The 14,442-nt window shown below is 34.8% G+C and overlaps 1 protein-coding gene across 11 annotated transcripts in view; it reads right to left on the bottom strand.

Annotated features, from left to right (window-relative positions):
• The window catches only part of LOC129235462 (mucin-19), an 89,048-nt gene that overhangs the window by 39,012 nt on the left and 35,594 nt on the right, over window positions 1-14,442 (bottom strand). For all 11 annotated transcript variants that reach the window (XM_054869316.1, XM_054869318.1, XM_054869315.1 and 8 more), the window contains 3 exons: window positions 11,774-11,975; window positions 11,359-11,470; window positions 10,506-11,082 (listed from right to left, as the gene is read on the bottom strand). In XM_054869316.1, the coding sequence (XP_054725291.1) occupies window positions 10,506-11,082; window positions 11,359-11,470; window positions 11,774-11,975 (891 nt within the window). The remainder of the gene's footprint in view (window positions 1-10,505; window positions 11,083-11,358; window positions 11,471-11,773; window positions 11,976-14,442) is intronic.

The following is a 14,442-nucleotide window of genomic DNA, read 5'->3' as shown; positions in this document are numbered from 1 at the left end:
ATCACTTTAATTTAAAAACCGCTTGGTAGATTTCAATAAAATATAAACTGCTTTTGCAAAACATAAAAAACTCGTGCCTAATCGAAGGATTTTTTTTTCGATTTTTTTAAACAATTAACTGTGGGTTATTTCTCGAAAATCTGAAAAATATTTCCTGAGGCCGCGATATTGTTAATGTTGAAAAAAAAGCTTCGAGCAGGCACAAGATTATCTTGTCCGATTGAAATTAGATGAACCTCCAAAGACTTGTGATGATCAAAAAAAATTTACAGTTTTATCAAGCAATCCGTGGGTACGAAAACAATATATATAAAAATACTCAAATTGTAAAATATCGCATTTTATTTCATAGGAACTATAAATGTTTGCTTTTAAATATCGAATTGAAAATTATAGATCGTTCAAATGTTGTGAAAATGCATACGTTCGTGCTTGTTGGGAAACTATAAACTTAACAAAGTAAATAAACTGGCAATAATGTAGGCGATAATTCAGGCGCGCAACTATGCGAATGGGCTGACTGGCTGTGGCTGAGTAACTCAGGCTCAGGCAAGCAGGCAGGCTGGCAATGTAGTCAAGACAAAACTTGGTTTGCAACGAAAACAAACGAATGAATTCCCGCATCTACATGCAAGCAGCATACAACACACAGCATCAAATTGAGGTGCAACATTTAAATGTCAGACATTCGTAAGCAAAATCACAAAGCAAACAACAAAAAGCATAAACAAAAACAATTCATATAAAATCGTAAACAATTTTCTGCATCTACTTAATACTTCAGCATTCACTTTGCCATCATGCCAAGGCGAGTTCATGACTTAAAGCATATTTAGTTACGATTGCACTAAAAATATGGAAGGCTCTTTAAAGTGACTGGAATTGGATGCAATAAGTTTGTGTAAAAAATTGTAGGAATAACAAATCGTTAGCGTTTTGGGAAATGTTCAATGGAAAGCTAATATGTATGGGAAATGAGTAGGCGATGAATGAGGGGAAATTTTCAAAACAGTATTTGGTAGCAACACTTTGTAAGTTTTCAGTTGCTTAATTGGAAAATCATACTTAATGAAACTTCCAATTTAACTCCATGTCAATATTTTGAATGGCAAAGTTGTAATTCATTAACTGCTCATGTGGAATGTCAAATAAATTACGAATAAATGTTGCAGTAAGAAAACCCAATAGCTTGTAGCAAATACTGATTTATTGCTTTCGGCACAAAATTGGATTTATTTCACACCAGCCTTCAAAGTTTAAAGACTATTTTAGAACGTTCCGCGGAAATTTGAAAAAAAGTGCAAACTTAATAATAATATTTCATAATATAAATGTATCAAATTTGCGACAAGAAGAGAAGAAGGTAAATAATCGAGATCCAAGATAAAACACAACCACTGGACCGGAGGTAAATAGACAGACGTAAAACAACATTCATCGGGAGTCTCTTACCACCTTCCTTACAGAGGCATTTCGAGTTTGAGAAGCTGAATAATAGACGTGTTGTTCACGGACATATGCATCTGCTACATCAGCAAAAACAAAAAAAGTACAATCGTCTATAAACCGTAGCAATATTTGGCATCACCGCTCAACAAATATCAAATCAATATTTATTTAAGTGAATATTGAAGCGGTAAGAAAAGTCCACCACCTATTGGAGATGAAGAGCTTCAGCTGCCCCACGAGAACCGCGAAATTTGACTGAATTACGTTCTCAATATTGCAGTAGGTTAAACTCCTACTTATCGAGAATAGACCTCTTCGAAATGAAATCGTAGTTAGTCGGTGAGTATAAGACAAAACTGAACAGTGTTGCAAAACACAAAAAAGTTTGTTTTATTATAGGTGCTTGGACATTGTGGCATTGCGGGGAATGAGTGGGCTGGCAAACTGACTAATGAAGGCTCTGCAAGTATACCACTAAACCCTGAACGCCTTTTAGGCGCCAATTCTGCATCAATTCAACCATGGATTGACGACTTCATGAGGTTTACCCATAGAAGGCGTTGGACTGAGCTGGACTCCTCAGACCACCCAATTGCTTTCTGTAAGATTCAAACAGGACAATTGTGACACTTATTTTCGTCCGAAAGAATAAAAATCAAATTTCAAATTTTGACTAAAAAATGATATATTCATATACTCATGACTTAAATGTCTCTCATATGGCATATTCAAAATAAAAGATGCTTTCTCCATACAATATACGAGTATATTTGCAAAACTAAAAGCTTAAAAGGGTCATGGCGAATATTGAATATAGCGAGTGTGGTAAAAGTATAAAGTTGTTAATGCGAAAAATGGCTAGTAGCTGTTTTACATACTAACTAATTAGCACTTCACAGAAAATGCACTAACAATGCAATATTTATTCCATGCGCTCATACCTAAGAATGCTAAGGAATTAATTAAACAAGCAAGCGAATTGTTATAAACGTGAGTGAAAGGTGAAAACTACTGTTATTTTTCATATGTTATATTTCATGAGGAGCTTCGCTTTAATTCACTCTGCAGGATCTCATTTCTACATTATAAAGTGGAATCATTCGGGTATTTCGTAAATGAAAACAAAACTAAAAAATCTAAAATAATCAAGAAATCACTGCACTGGACAATTGGTAATGAGTTCTTTGCCGCGCTATTCGCGTCTACAGCGAGTGATCTAAGTTGTTGAGATTTTACAACGAAAATTCATTAGGTAAATCAAACAAAAACTAGAAAACAAAAAATATTGGAAACAAACTTAAGTAACAACAAAAATCTAAAAGTGTAATAAAATACGCGCACACTGGAAAAACTCGTTTACATACAAATGAACGTATTGATAAAGTTGGCCATTCGTGAGCCTAAAATCTCAATGGATGATCTTTCCTGCACTGCATCAGCTGTCCATAGCATCCAACAAATGCGCCGAACGAAGAATAAATCGCCAACAACACAGAAATATGTACATTCGTATTTTTGTGTTGTTGTTGTTGAGTTGTTTTTTAGTAATCGTTGTAGTTATAGTTGTTGTTTTGCGTGTGCATGTATGTTTGGCGAGTATTGGTATGTAAAATGCGAGTATAAGAAGAGGAAAATATGTAGTGTTTATTAATACTTCAAAGCAAGTAGAAAAAATTTAGTAAATACAAGTGTTTGTATAAATGTATGTACGTATGTATGCATGTAAAGAGCATAGGATAGGACAGGATAGAGTTAACTCCTTATACTACACTGTACGCACGATGAGCTCATAAATTATGGATTGCGAACTGAATGATTTGGTGAAGGAATGCCAAAAAAAAAGTAGAGGAAATTTTAGTATGTGCATCCTTAGCGTTCAAAAACTGAAATTGAATTTTATGCTTGCACCCAAAAAACAAAAACAATACTCGTACATTTATGTACATATTTCTTTTTAAATGAATTCCTCTGATGTTTGTTTGCATTGCCTTCACTTGACTAACTAATGGCGTTAATGAAAACAAACCCAACATAGCCGTCGCACAGTGGTGCGATTCCATGTATTTGGGGAACAACAGAACATCACTCTCCGAGGCGGCAGCACTACTTAACCACATCGAATTTCGGCCAATATTATGATATCAATGTTCGGCCGAAACCAAACTGAACGACACGGAACATTTTCAAGGGCATAAGAAATAGACCATGAACTTGAAAAAAATCCGTTTTTTTTCTTATTAAAAAGACAAAACAAAGTGTATTGCTTTGAGTCACAATAATTTATTGCTCATATTTAAAAATAACAAAAGGAAATTCACAAAAAAATGTGTACAAATATTTGTACAAAAATATATAAAATATAATATAATAATAAATATAAATAAGTATATATTTTATTTATTCATTTACTTCAATAGTGTTATATCCAAAAAAATTTTTGATAATTTTTTTTTTGTTATCCCCGAGAAGTGATTAGCTGAGTTTGAAAGCTGTGGAGCGCTGAATCCGAAATCAGTCTGAACAATTTTCAATAACGTCAAAGTATTCAAGGAAATTTCATTCAGAATGTCCGAAGAATGCTTCTTAAGTCAGAAATACGAGTATACCGTTACTATTTACTGTTTAACATATCAATTTTTACAGACTTCCACGAACACTATTTGAACTTTCAGCAACCATGGCCAGCCTATGTTAGTTTACAGTTTTATGTAGCACTTGCTGTTAAATTCCTATGGCGCTTCAATAGCACTTGTGAAGATTTTTAGCTAAATGAAAGCTACTGAGCCAAATTATTAACTTCAATTTCAATTAAATTTTGATGTTGTATAAAGTTACTGAGATTCGATTTCGGCATATCAAAATCGTTCGAAACCAACAGCACCATTTAAGCGATTCTGCAAATCTGTAAGGGTAGGTCTATGTCATTGTCTGTGTACTCATTAGTCCCCTTGGTGCCAAATATCGCTAGTTCTTCGGCGCTGCAGTTCCCTTCGATGTCGCAATGACCAGGAACCCATGTTACCTTTCGATGAAATGACTGAGAGAGACAGATGTGCAATAACTTATAGTCTTTTGTCCACGAGGGGTTAAAAATTGAGTGCTAGTCGCACTCGATGGCGGAGCAGATATGTAGGTGTTTTAAAGCCATATTTTACTAAAAAGCCAGTACAAAAAAATGCTAAAAAAAACCAAAAGTGAATCCATCTTTACAATAAAGTATATAGTATTATAACATTTTCTTTCCGTAATGGAAGGTCCAGGTAACTGTCGGATATTTTTTAGCTGCAGCTCTTATCGATATCGATAACTATGGTTGGACAGCTAAGAACGGCAGGCAAACTGTATTGACATTTCTGTTCAGTACGATTTGGCAAGTAATCATGAATGGTTTGTCGCCAGAAAAACGTATCCAAATTGTGGAATTTTATTTTGAAAAAATAAATTTTTTTCGGAAGTTCATAGAGCGAAGTGTTGAAGAAAGCACCAACTAAAATACCGATCATGCAGAATTTAATGCCAAATGACCTTCGTTTCCGTAAAACTTTAGCTAATTGGCCTCATTGAGATTTATTATTCAGATTTATTGGAAACAGTTGTCAAAAATTGCACTGATCGAATGGACCATGTAACATGTACGAGTAGAACGGCGGACATAAAACGGAGATATCACAAAAAAAAGTTCCATTAAATTATGTACCAGATTATAACAAAATTTTAGAGGTTGCTTACGACAGCTATCTTTATAGCAGATGGAACCACGACATACTACACAAATAGGCAGAGAATATGCGACACTTTTTATAACTTTTTTTGTTAATAGCGAAAGTACACAAGCCCGACAACGAAAAAAATTATAAAAAAAAAATTATAATTAAAAAAATTAAAAAAAAAGAAATTATAAAAAAAATAAAACATAAAATAATACATATCAAAAATATTAAAAAAGAAAATTATAAATTTTTTTCTAATTTTTTAGAAAGTTTGAAATTTGGAATTTGTTACGCATTTGTTATGGTTTTTGTTACGCAATAGCTATACTTTTATAAACAAAAAATAAAAATAAAAAACATTCAAAAGAAAATGGAAAAATTGTCAAAACTGGTCAAAATGGTGATGTGATTGTTGCTCTCGCTCTTGTCGCAGACATAATCGCAACATAGTGCACAAATCGGCAGCACTTTGTGCGGTAGTTTGACTGTCGGAGAGCGCGAGATTTACCTTCAAGATCGCCATATTCTTACATTTTTATAGTAAAAACGAGAATATTTACAATTTTCACTCACGATCAAATACTAATAACACTGTGTGACAAAAAAAAAATTTAATATACTTTTATGGAGACCTAGCACAACTTGCAATTTCCAATACAACCACAAAATCTCATTTTAAGGCCTAAAAACCGTTTTTCAGTAGGTTGATGCGAACAATCACTCCTAACTTCGCCAATTTCCATCCGATTTCGACTTTGTTTTGTTTGGTTCGAAAGAACAAAAACAAGCCTTTTTGACAGTGTGTTGACAATTTTTCTAAAATGATAACTAACGAGGCTGTAGACGGAAGTATTTGAAATTTTTTTATTTTTTCTCTATTTTTTCAACTTTGACATCATTTTTACGATATTATCCGATATTGAGGATATTTTTTAGTACACTACTGTTATAGTAAATTTAATTTTGCGTAGAATGAGCTATATTTGACTGTAATTGAATTAAAATTCATAGAGTTGTCTGAGTTTTAAGATTTTTTTTTTTTACTAATTTGGTATATAGGTATAACTGACGCTAAATCGGAATAAGGGCGCTTTTCGAAGCATGAAAATGTTAACAAGTATAAACGAATCATGTTCTTGGAAATTGGCGAAGTTAGGAGTAATTGTTCACATCAACCTACTGAAAAACGGTTTTTAGGCCATAAAATGAGATTTTGGGGGTGTATTGGAAATTTCTCCTATACCATTTTTCTTAGTTTTACTATACCTACAAGTTGTGCTAGGTCTCCATAAAAGTATAATATCACTGTCGCAAAGTGTAATTCTTCAATAAATATTAATAATTAGTACGATAATCCTGCTTTATTGAGTCTACAAAATATCAATTGTGAAAAGCGGTATGGGATTACGAGATATATTCGAGTTTAAATCGTTTCTCGACAATTTGTTACCAAACTTTTTAGTCTACAAAGAAAATGCAATTTTGCAATCTACGAACCACTGTGCAACGGCTGGTTAGGATGAATGCTATTTATTTCGTATGTATTGTAAATATGCGTATATGTATGTATGTAAATTAATGTGTAAAAATGAAGTGATGATATTTTTACGAAGGTGTAAGGCATACATACGTATTTGTTTCCATATAAGGGAATGCATGCTTGTATTTTTTTAATACAAATAAAGACGAGTTGTGCTTATCGATTGGCTAATGATCGGAGAATGTGCATTTACATTTAGAATTGCCAGCATTTACATATGAAATTGTTTACAAATGCAAATTCAATTTTTATTTTTCTTGTTTTAGTTGTGAGTCTTTACGCTGGACATATTTACGCCTACATTGATTTACATACATATGAACGTGACAAGTGATTCGTATGGAATTTATGAGCTACATATCTAAGTATATATTGGTTATATTCTACAAGTCTGCCATACTTGACTTCTGGCAGATATGAGTTTGTAATTTATCATGAAGAGGCGCTAAACAAGATGTTTCGCTGATACTATGAATGCTTAGTGAAATTATTTTAAAAAATATGTATATGCCTGTAAGCAGGTTGCGCTATTCGAATCTGGTCGGTGGAATTATTGAATAATTTACACAATTCTCAATCGAGTGGCGTCAACAATTATGGTTTTAAATATCGATCACAGAATACACTCAATAATCAAAAATATTGTTGCCGTACTAGACCCAAAGCGGACACCATTAGTCGCCTAGCCTAAAAATTCTGCTTATCCTCACATCATCAGATTAGAAATTGTTTCCTTGGACCGGTGTGTGTTCAAAAACTATGTCTGAGTCATTCTTCTGTAGAACTGATGAAACAATCGGTGACGATTGATATCGATAGATGCTCGTTCCGTTTCAGTTACCGGAAATTTGTGAGAGGTGTGCAAAATATTAATTTCTAATAAAGCAGAATAACATGCCAGCCAACAGTGGAACTTTTTCATTGGAAGTTCTCGCGATGCATGTTTAATGTTTTACAAGGTGGCGCAAAATTAATCATCCAATTTTGTTTCTGAACACATTTTTTAACAAATAAAAATATGTTTTTTGTTTACTAAATAAAAAATTTATTTTGGGTGATAAAAATCTTTGTTTCGACCTTCTCGCGCTCCATTACTTATCAGTTTTTATACTGTAGCTGTCTAGTTCACCTGTGCCAAATATGATTAATGAGCGACGCGATATGCAAAAATGATAAATCTTCCGAAAGCGTGATTAATTTTGCGCCACCTTGTATAAGACCAAGATCTTCGGATTTGACCTTATCATCGTACTACTTTAAGAAAAAAACTCGAGACGCCGAAATGGCAACGGCATCACCGGAGACGCTGGCAAATATGATGGAAAGTGCCAGGAAAAAAAAATGTTCCTTCATTTTGCCAATAACTGTGGCCACTTAATTGATATTGCTTTTGGAAGATAAATTAAATTAATGCTAAGAGAGTAAGCTGAATAAAATTAGCACAACTTTCCTAAAAATCTATTGTGAATTGTCAAAAATCACCAAAAAAACCGACTGCATTTACAGCTATTCAAGAACAAAATAAAAAAAAAATTAAGGAACATCCTTCTTCGAAAACTGGACTAAAATAGTTAAATTTTTTCCTAGAATGGACTTTAACTTTTAACTGCACGTGCGAAACGTACCTTTCTTTGGATCTGGCAACGATAACATATTTTATAACAAATTCTGCCAAACTCCAAGTAGATTTATAGTATTTAAAAGTCGCTATCCGAATGTTAATGAGTTAGCAGATACACTGCATGGAACAACCTGAATTTATATCCGGGAAAGGACTGTCACATGTGCAGCAATTTTGGAATATTGTTTTATGCTCTTACTATAGTAATATTCATTGTTATCTTCGACACCAGAGAGGTTAGGTTATGTTAAGGCCGGAGTCACACTATGCGTTTTCACCGGAGCGGTTGAAATGCATGCGTTTTCACCGCACCGGATCGACCGGTCACACTGTACGGTCAGTCAGCGTCAATCTGCGTCAGTCTGCTGCATTCTGTAAGCACAACAAGATGTCCCGGCTTTTCTTGAATGCAAGTTATAAATTTATCCGTATCAAACATGATTGCAAAACGCTGCGTTTGAACTGCACAGTGTGACGGTATTCGTAAGAATACTTGTGTCGTCGATGTCTTCCGGTCTTACGGTCAAGCCGGATCGCCGCAGCAAGTTGCGGCAACCGTTCGGTAGGTGCGGCGACAACGCATAGTGTGACAACTGTCATACAAACGCGTACGTCATTGCCATCCTTTCGCGCCGGAGCGTTTTCAACGCAGCGGTGCAAACGCATAGTGTGACTCCGGCCTAATGTAAGTTCCTGACGGGGCATTCTAAGAAAGATTTTTTAATCGGTAAAACCTATTGATTCCCTTGGAGTATTCTAAAAAGTGTATTTAGTTTTAATTTAATTAGCATGTATTTAAATTATTCAGAAAAGGGGTTCACAATAGAGAAGTAATTTTGTATTTGAAAAAGTTAAGTCGGAATTGGACTAAAATTGAGCCTGAAGGCCACTCGATGGAACCAGATGGTGCACAATTGTTAAAACATTTTGAATTGTTTTACTTTCCCTCTTACCAGGGATTTTTGTTTTCTTGGATCATTTTTCGACTTTCTTGCGCTACTTTTTCTCACTTTCTAATCAGGAATCATTCTTATTTGTCTTATCCTTACGTACACCCATTAATGTTGAGTTTTTAGTACTACTAGTACAACTCTACCTCAGGCATTCATCGTTTCGGCGGCTGTGTGATATTTGTCACCGTTCTGTTAAAATCACATGTCAGTTATAGTGATATCCATATCATCAAAAATAGGGTAAAATTCGGCTTTTAACTGCATTTCCAGATAAATTAGCGCCCGAAGCAGAGACACATAGCGCCCCAAGCAGAAACATTTAGATCATGCAAAAGCTTCTCAATAGTCGCCCCAGAATCTAAAATGCAGGCTTGCTTGTGTGTCCCAATTTTTGATAATGTCGGGAAGTTCACAAACTCGAATCTTTTTCAACAATGAGGCTCATTGCTATTATATTTCTACTTGAACGACCCAGTCGAACACGCATTGCTGTTGGCCAGTCGACTCAAATTTACCGAACCGAATTACTGAATTCTTATAAGCGGTCTCAAAAGGACGACTAAGCTGGCCGAAAATATCTTGAATCTTACAATTGTTACGGTTTAATCCACTGTAACAATTGCCAAAACTTCTACATTGTATGTGTCAAAAAATCGAATATCAAAACCTTCATGACATTAGAATTGAGGGAAAATCCCTGCCTGTACATGGTGGCTCAAAATTAATCACCCTATGGGAAGATTTATAATTTTTGCAAATGGCATCGTACGTCAATAATATTTGAGACTTATGAACTATACAGCTGCAGTGCAGTGCAAACAGACAAGCAATGGAGCGCATAAAGGTCAAAATAAAGATTTCCATCACTGAATCCCACTTTGTTATTTATTTGGTAAAAGTTATTAAAAAAAAACTTATGATTAATTTCGCGTCCCTTGCACCTAATTACTTGAGAGAGCTGTAACTATTATACCTACATATATAAATTTCTGACACTCTCTTTCACTTCACCAACGTAGGTATGTATACTAGTATGTGTACATATATACATATATTACATACTAGCATATTTCACTTAAATTCACATTTATTCTTAATAGCACTTCATAATTAGATTTACACTCTACAATGAAATGCAGCATCTCAAACACACCTATAATACAAGATAGTTCACTTTCACGCACACACTATACATATACATACATATGTAATTACGAATCTCTACTACATACCGTCTAACAGTTTGACGAAATTATCTGGAAATACTCCAACTTTGCCCTGCAACTCGCCCTTCCACCAACCCTTGTCCGGCAATTCCATGCTGATGATCGTGATGATTTCGCCCACTTTCAACTCCAGCTCATCGTCGTTTTGTGGCGTATAAGGATACTCGACGCGACAGTACTCCCGTTGCGGTTTTGGTGGCAACGATGGTGCAACATCATCCATTGATGTGTTGTTTGTGCTGGTCGATGGCGCGATGGAGTTGCCGCTGCTTATGCTACTAATATTCAATAGATCCTCTTTGGAGCTGTGAAAACTAATGCGATTCATTTTTTTCGTTGTTGAACTGGCGGTTACTGTGTTTGTGCTAGTCGATGATGTGGAACTACTAGCGCCGACATTTGGCGTTGCTGTTGCGGTGGAAGCGGCAGAAGCTGCAGCTGGTTTTAGTGTTGATGTAGCGGCAGGACCGGCAGCTGGTCGTTTACTGGCCAAAATAGGTGATGGCTCGATAACGGTAACGAAATTCGATGGAAATACACCGATTTTGTTTTTTAAACGTCCACGCCACCAGCCTTCCTCGACCTAAATGGCGAATAATAATAAAGAAAAGAATATGAAAGTGTGGAAAATGTATTGTATCTTTGAATGAGTTGCTTATGTGAGTATGTGTGCTTGTGTATGTGAAATATGCCAGCCACAGCCACAATGGTTATGCTTTTCTTCTTTCTAGTCTCTATACAATCGTAACCAAGTCCAAGTGACGTAAATGTTTTGTAATACTTAGTTATTGTTGTTACATAGTAGCTGACTGGCTAGCATTCATATTTTAGTTGTTGTACATATACACGTAGTACAAACCTCCCCCAGGAATTCAATGACATCACCCACGGCCAGCGACAATTCGTCGTCATTGACTTGTGTGTAGCTGAAGATGACTTTACAGCGACGATTGGCTGTTGCTGCTTTGTCCCTGCAAGTGAAATGTAGTGAATTAGAAAACAAAATAGAAAAAACACAAAAACACATATGAAAATAATCATCGATTGAAGTAGAGGAAGAATAGAAAAGTTACTTTATAAAAAAAAAATTTAATGAATACTTAGTTGTGTGATAGGAAAAGAGCATGTGTTATTTTAAGTGAAAATTTTCAAATTTGCTTCTACTAAATAAGAACAAAAACTACAACACAATCCTTATCAATTGCACAAACAAAATCCAATTTTAATATTCGCTTATCGTTTGAGTGCAGCACTAAACTCCGTCCGATACAAACCTCATTGTGACTTTATTTTCGTCGCTGTTATCAATAACTCGCACAAAATTATCCGGAAACATGCCTGTTTCGCCTGTAGATTGCAATGTGCCTTCCCACCAGCCACCCGGCATCTGTTTAATGTTGTGTATAAGAGCACCTTTGACTAAGTCCAGCTCATCGGGTTCCTTGGCCACATAATCATACTCGACAACGGCGGAAACTGCAAGAAAAGTAAATGAAAAGAAAGTTGTAATTGTTTATTGTTGGAGGAAAAAACAAAAACTATCATCAATTTGTAGACAGCTACCAGATATAAAAAGAAATAATTAAAAACTTAATTAAGAAACAGAATGCGGTAAAATGGAGTAAATAAAGTGAATGGGTTAATTTGTAACAAACAAAACTTCAGCAGCACTAACACTAACCCTAACAGCGAATTACCGTAATCGACTTGTGCGTAAAAGTTTCTGTTGTTGTTGTTATTTCTATTGCTGTGGTTACCTTATTATGAGTACCACAATTAAGTGAAGATGGCGTCGAAAGCAAAACCGTAAACACCAATTAAACTAAGCTAAGCTGCCAATAAAAAGTGTTGAACTCATTTCGAAAACAATACCACAGCGTGAAAGCCCTACAAGTACATATATACAGTGAGTGCCACTGAAAATCGCACACATTTTTTTGCAATGTTTTCTACATTTATTTTTTTTTTGAGTTAATTTATTATAAAAATATCGCTAAACTTTCAGTAAATATTACATAAATCTAAGCACAACATTTTTTGAAAAACTGTGAGGAAAAAATCTAAAAATTAACAAACATTTAAAAGGATTTTACGAATTGCCTCCAAAGAAATGTGAATGCGTTCTAAGGGGAAATCACGCGAAAAACCATTACTTCTAAATGACCAATAGTAGCGGCATCAAATTTGCATCATATTGGGGGTTTGCGCAATCTGGTGCATACAGTCCTGCAAAATTATGCAATTGCATACAGGGTGGTACATATAGTGGTTAATTTTTAAAAATTCACAAAAATTAGTTAGTTTGATATAAAGGGCATTTTTTAAGAGTTTGAGAACTTTAAATTATAATACAATACAGAAATATTGTTGAAATTATCTTTTTGTTGTTATAACCTGGTAAATAATTTCATGGCATTTATTTTTATTTTTATTATTTATTTTTACTTGATAACTTGAACTGATAATACAAACCAGAAATATTGTTGAAATTAATTATTTTTGTTATAACCTGGTAGATAATTTCATGGCATTTATTTTTTATATATGGTTTATTACATGGTCTATTCGATCAGTCCAATTTTTGAATACTTTTTCCAATAAATCTGAATAATAAATCTAAATGAATCCACAACGCAAACCATGATCATTTGGCTACAATTCATGCATTAGCTGTATTGCGTAAAATCTTCCACGCAGCACAAATGCCAACAAATTGAGAACGACTACGAATCGACTAATGACTCTATGAACTTCGCGAAAAGATTTTTTTTTTTAACTAAATTCGCACAATTTGAAAGCGTTGTTCTGGCGTTAAATGATTCAGGATAACTTACTAAACCTTATTGAACAAAATTGTCAACACAGTTTGTCATTCTCAGCTGTCAAACTATGATTCGATATCGATAGTTCTCATGCAGCCGATATTATTCGTTTATTCAAAAGAGCTAACATTCCCATTATTTATGGAACATGATTTCATTCATTTGGCTGCCTAGACTGCCTTCACAGTAGCGCATCCTGTTAACCCAGTTTTCTATGATCTTTGTTTCTCGCCCTATCTCACGAATGAGTTACCCGATATTCGCCTAAATCGTTGGCAGACTACCCAAAAAAAAAGGAAAATGACGCAAATCACAGCTCCGAGGTGACCAATTCACATCGACGAAACAGCTAAAAACACGATTATCGAACTGAGTGTGTAAAAGATGTATACAATTTCAGGCCACAAAAAATTGTCCATCATGCCTCTGTAGCTCTCACCGTTGACCAAAAGGGCGTTCATTCAGAGTTCATCAGCATTGGCAACGCTCTAAAATCCGCACTTTTACTTTCTGGGGATGTATTGGCTTCTCACGATCACGTGTGGCTCTACCGATCCCCAGATATGCCGGATTTGCTTGTTAACATAGCCGCGTAGATGAAAATGCGCTTAGTCAGAAAAGATGATTTTGCTTTTTCCAAAAAGCGCACTGTGTGGGCTACACAATATTGGTTTAGGAAATTACTTTGCAATAATTCGAAATTAATCACTGGATTCAAAGGCCAACCATAGCCACCTGCCATAGCATTTATAAGCAAAGGATTTTTGGCCTTGCAAATGAAAACACATATTTATTGTAATGCAACACTGCAAGACCATTTGCACCGGATTGCACTGTTATATTAAAATTAAATAATCTGTGCAACTTTTAAAATTTTACCGATTTTTGTAAGGTTTTTAAATATGCAGGATCCTGTTTTTGTTAGAAGATGAGCCATATTTTTTATAATAAATAAATGAATACTAAAAACGGCTTACGTTGCAAAATATTGTTATGCGATTTTCAGTGCCACTCACTGTGTGCATAATTTTATTGCATACAGGGTGGTTAATTTGTATGAAGTTTAACTGAAACATACATAAAAGGTAAACCATCAGCTGTTTTTTTAATACTGTACAAAT

This window comes from Anastrepha obliqua, chromosome 1 (assembly GCF_027943255.1).
Source record: "Anastrepha obliqua isolate idAnaObli1 chromosome 1, idAnaObli1_1.0, whole genome shotgun sequence".
Lineage (NCBI taxonomy): Eukaryota > Metazoa > Arthropoda > Insecta > Diptera > Tephritidae > Anastrepha > Anastrepha obliqua.
Note: the sequence above shows the minus strand (reverse complement) of the source record. Positions and strands in the feature narration are given on the sequence as shown.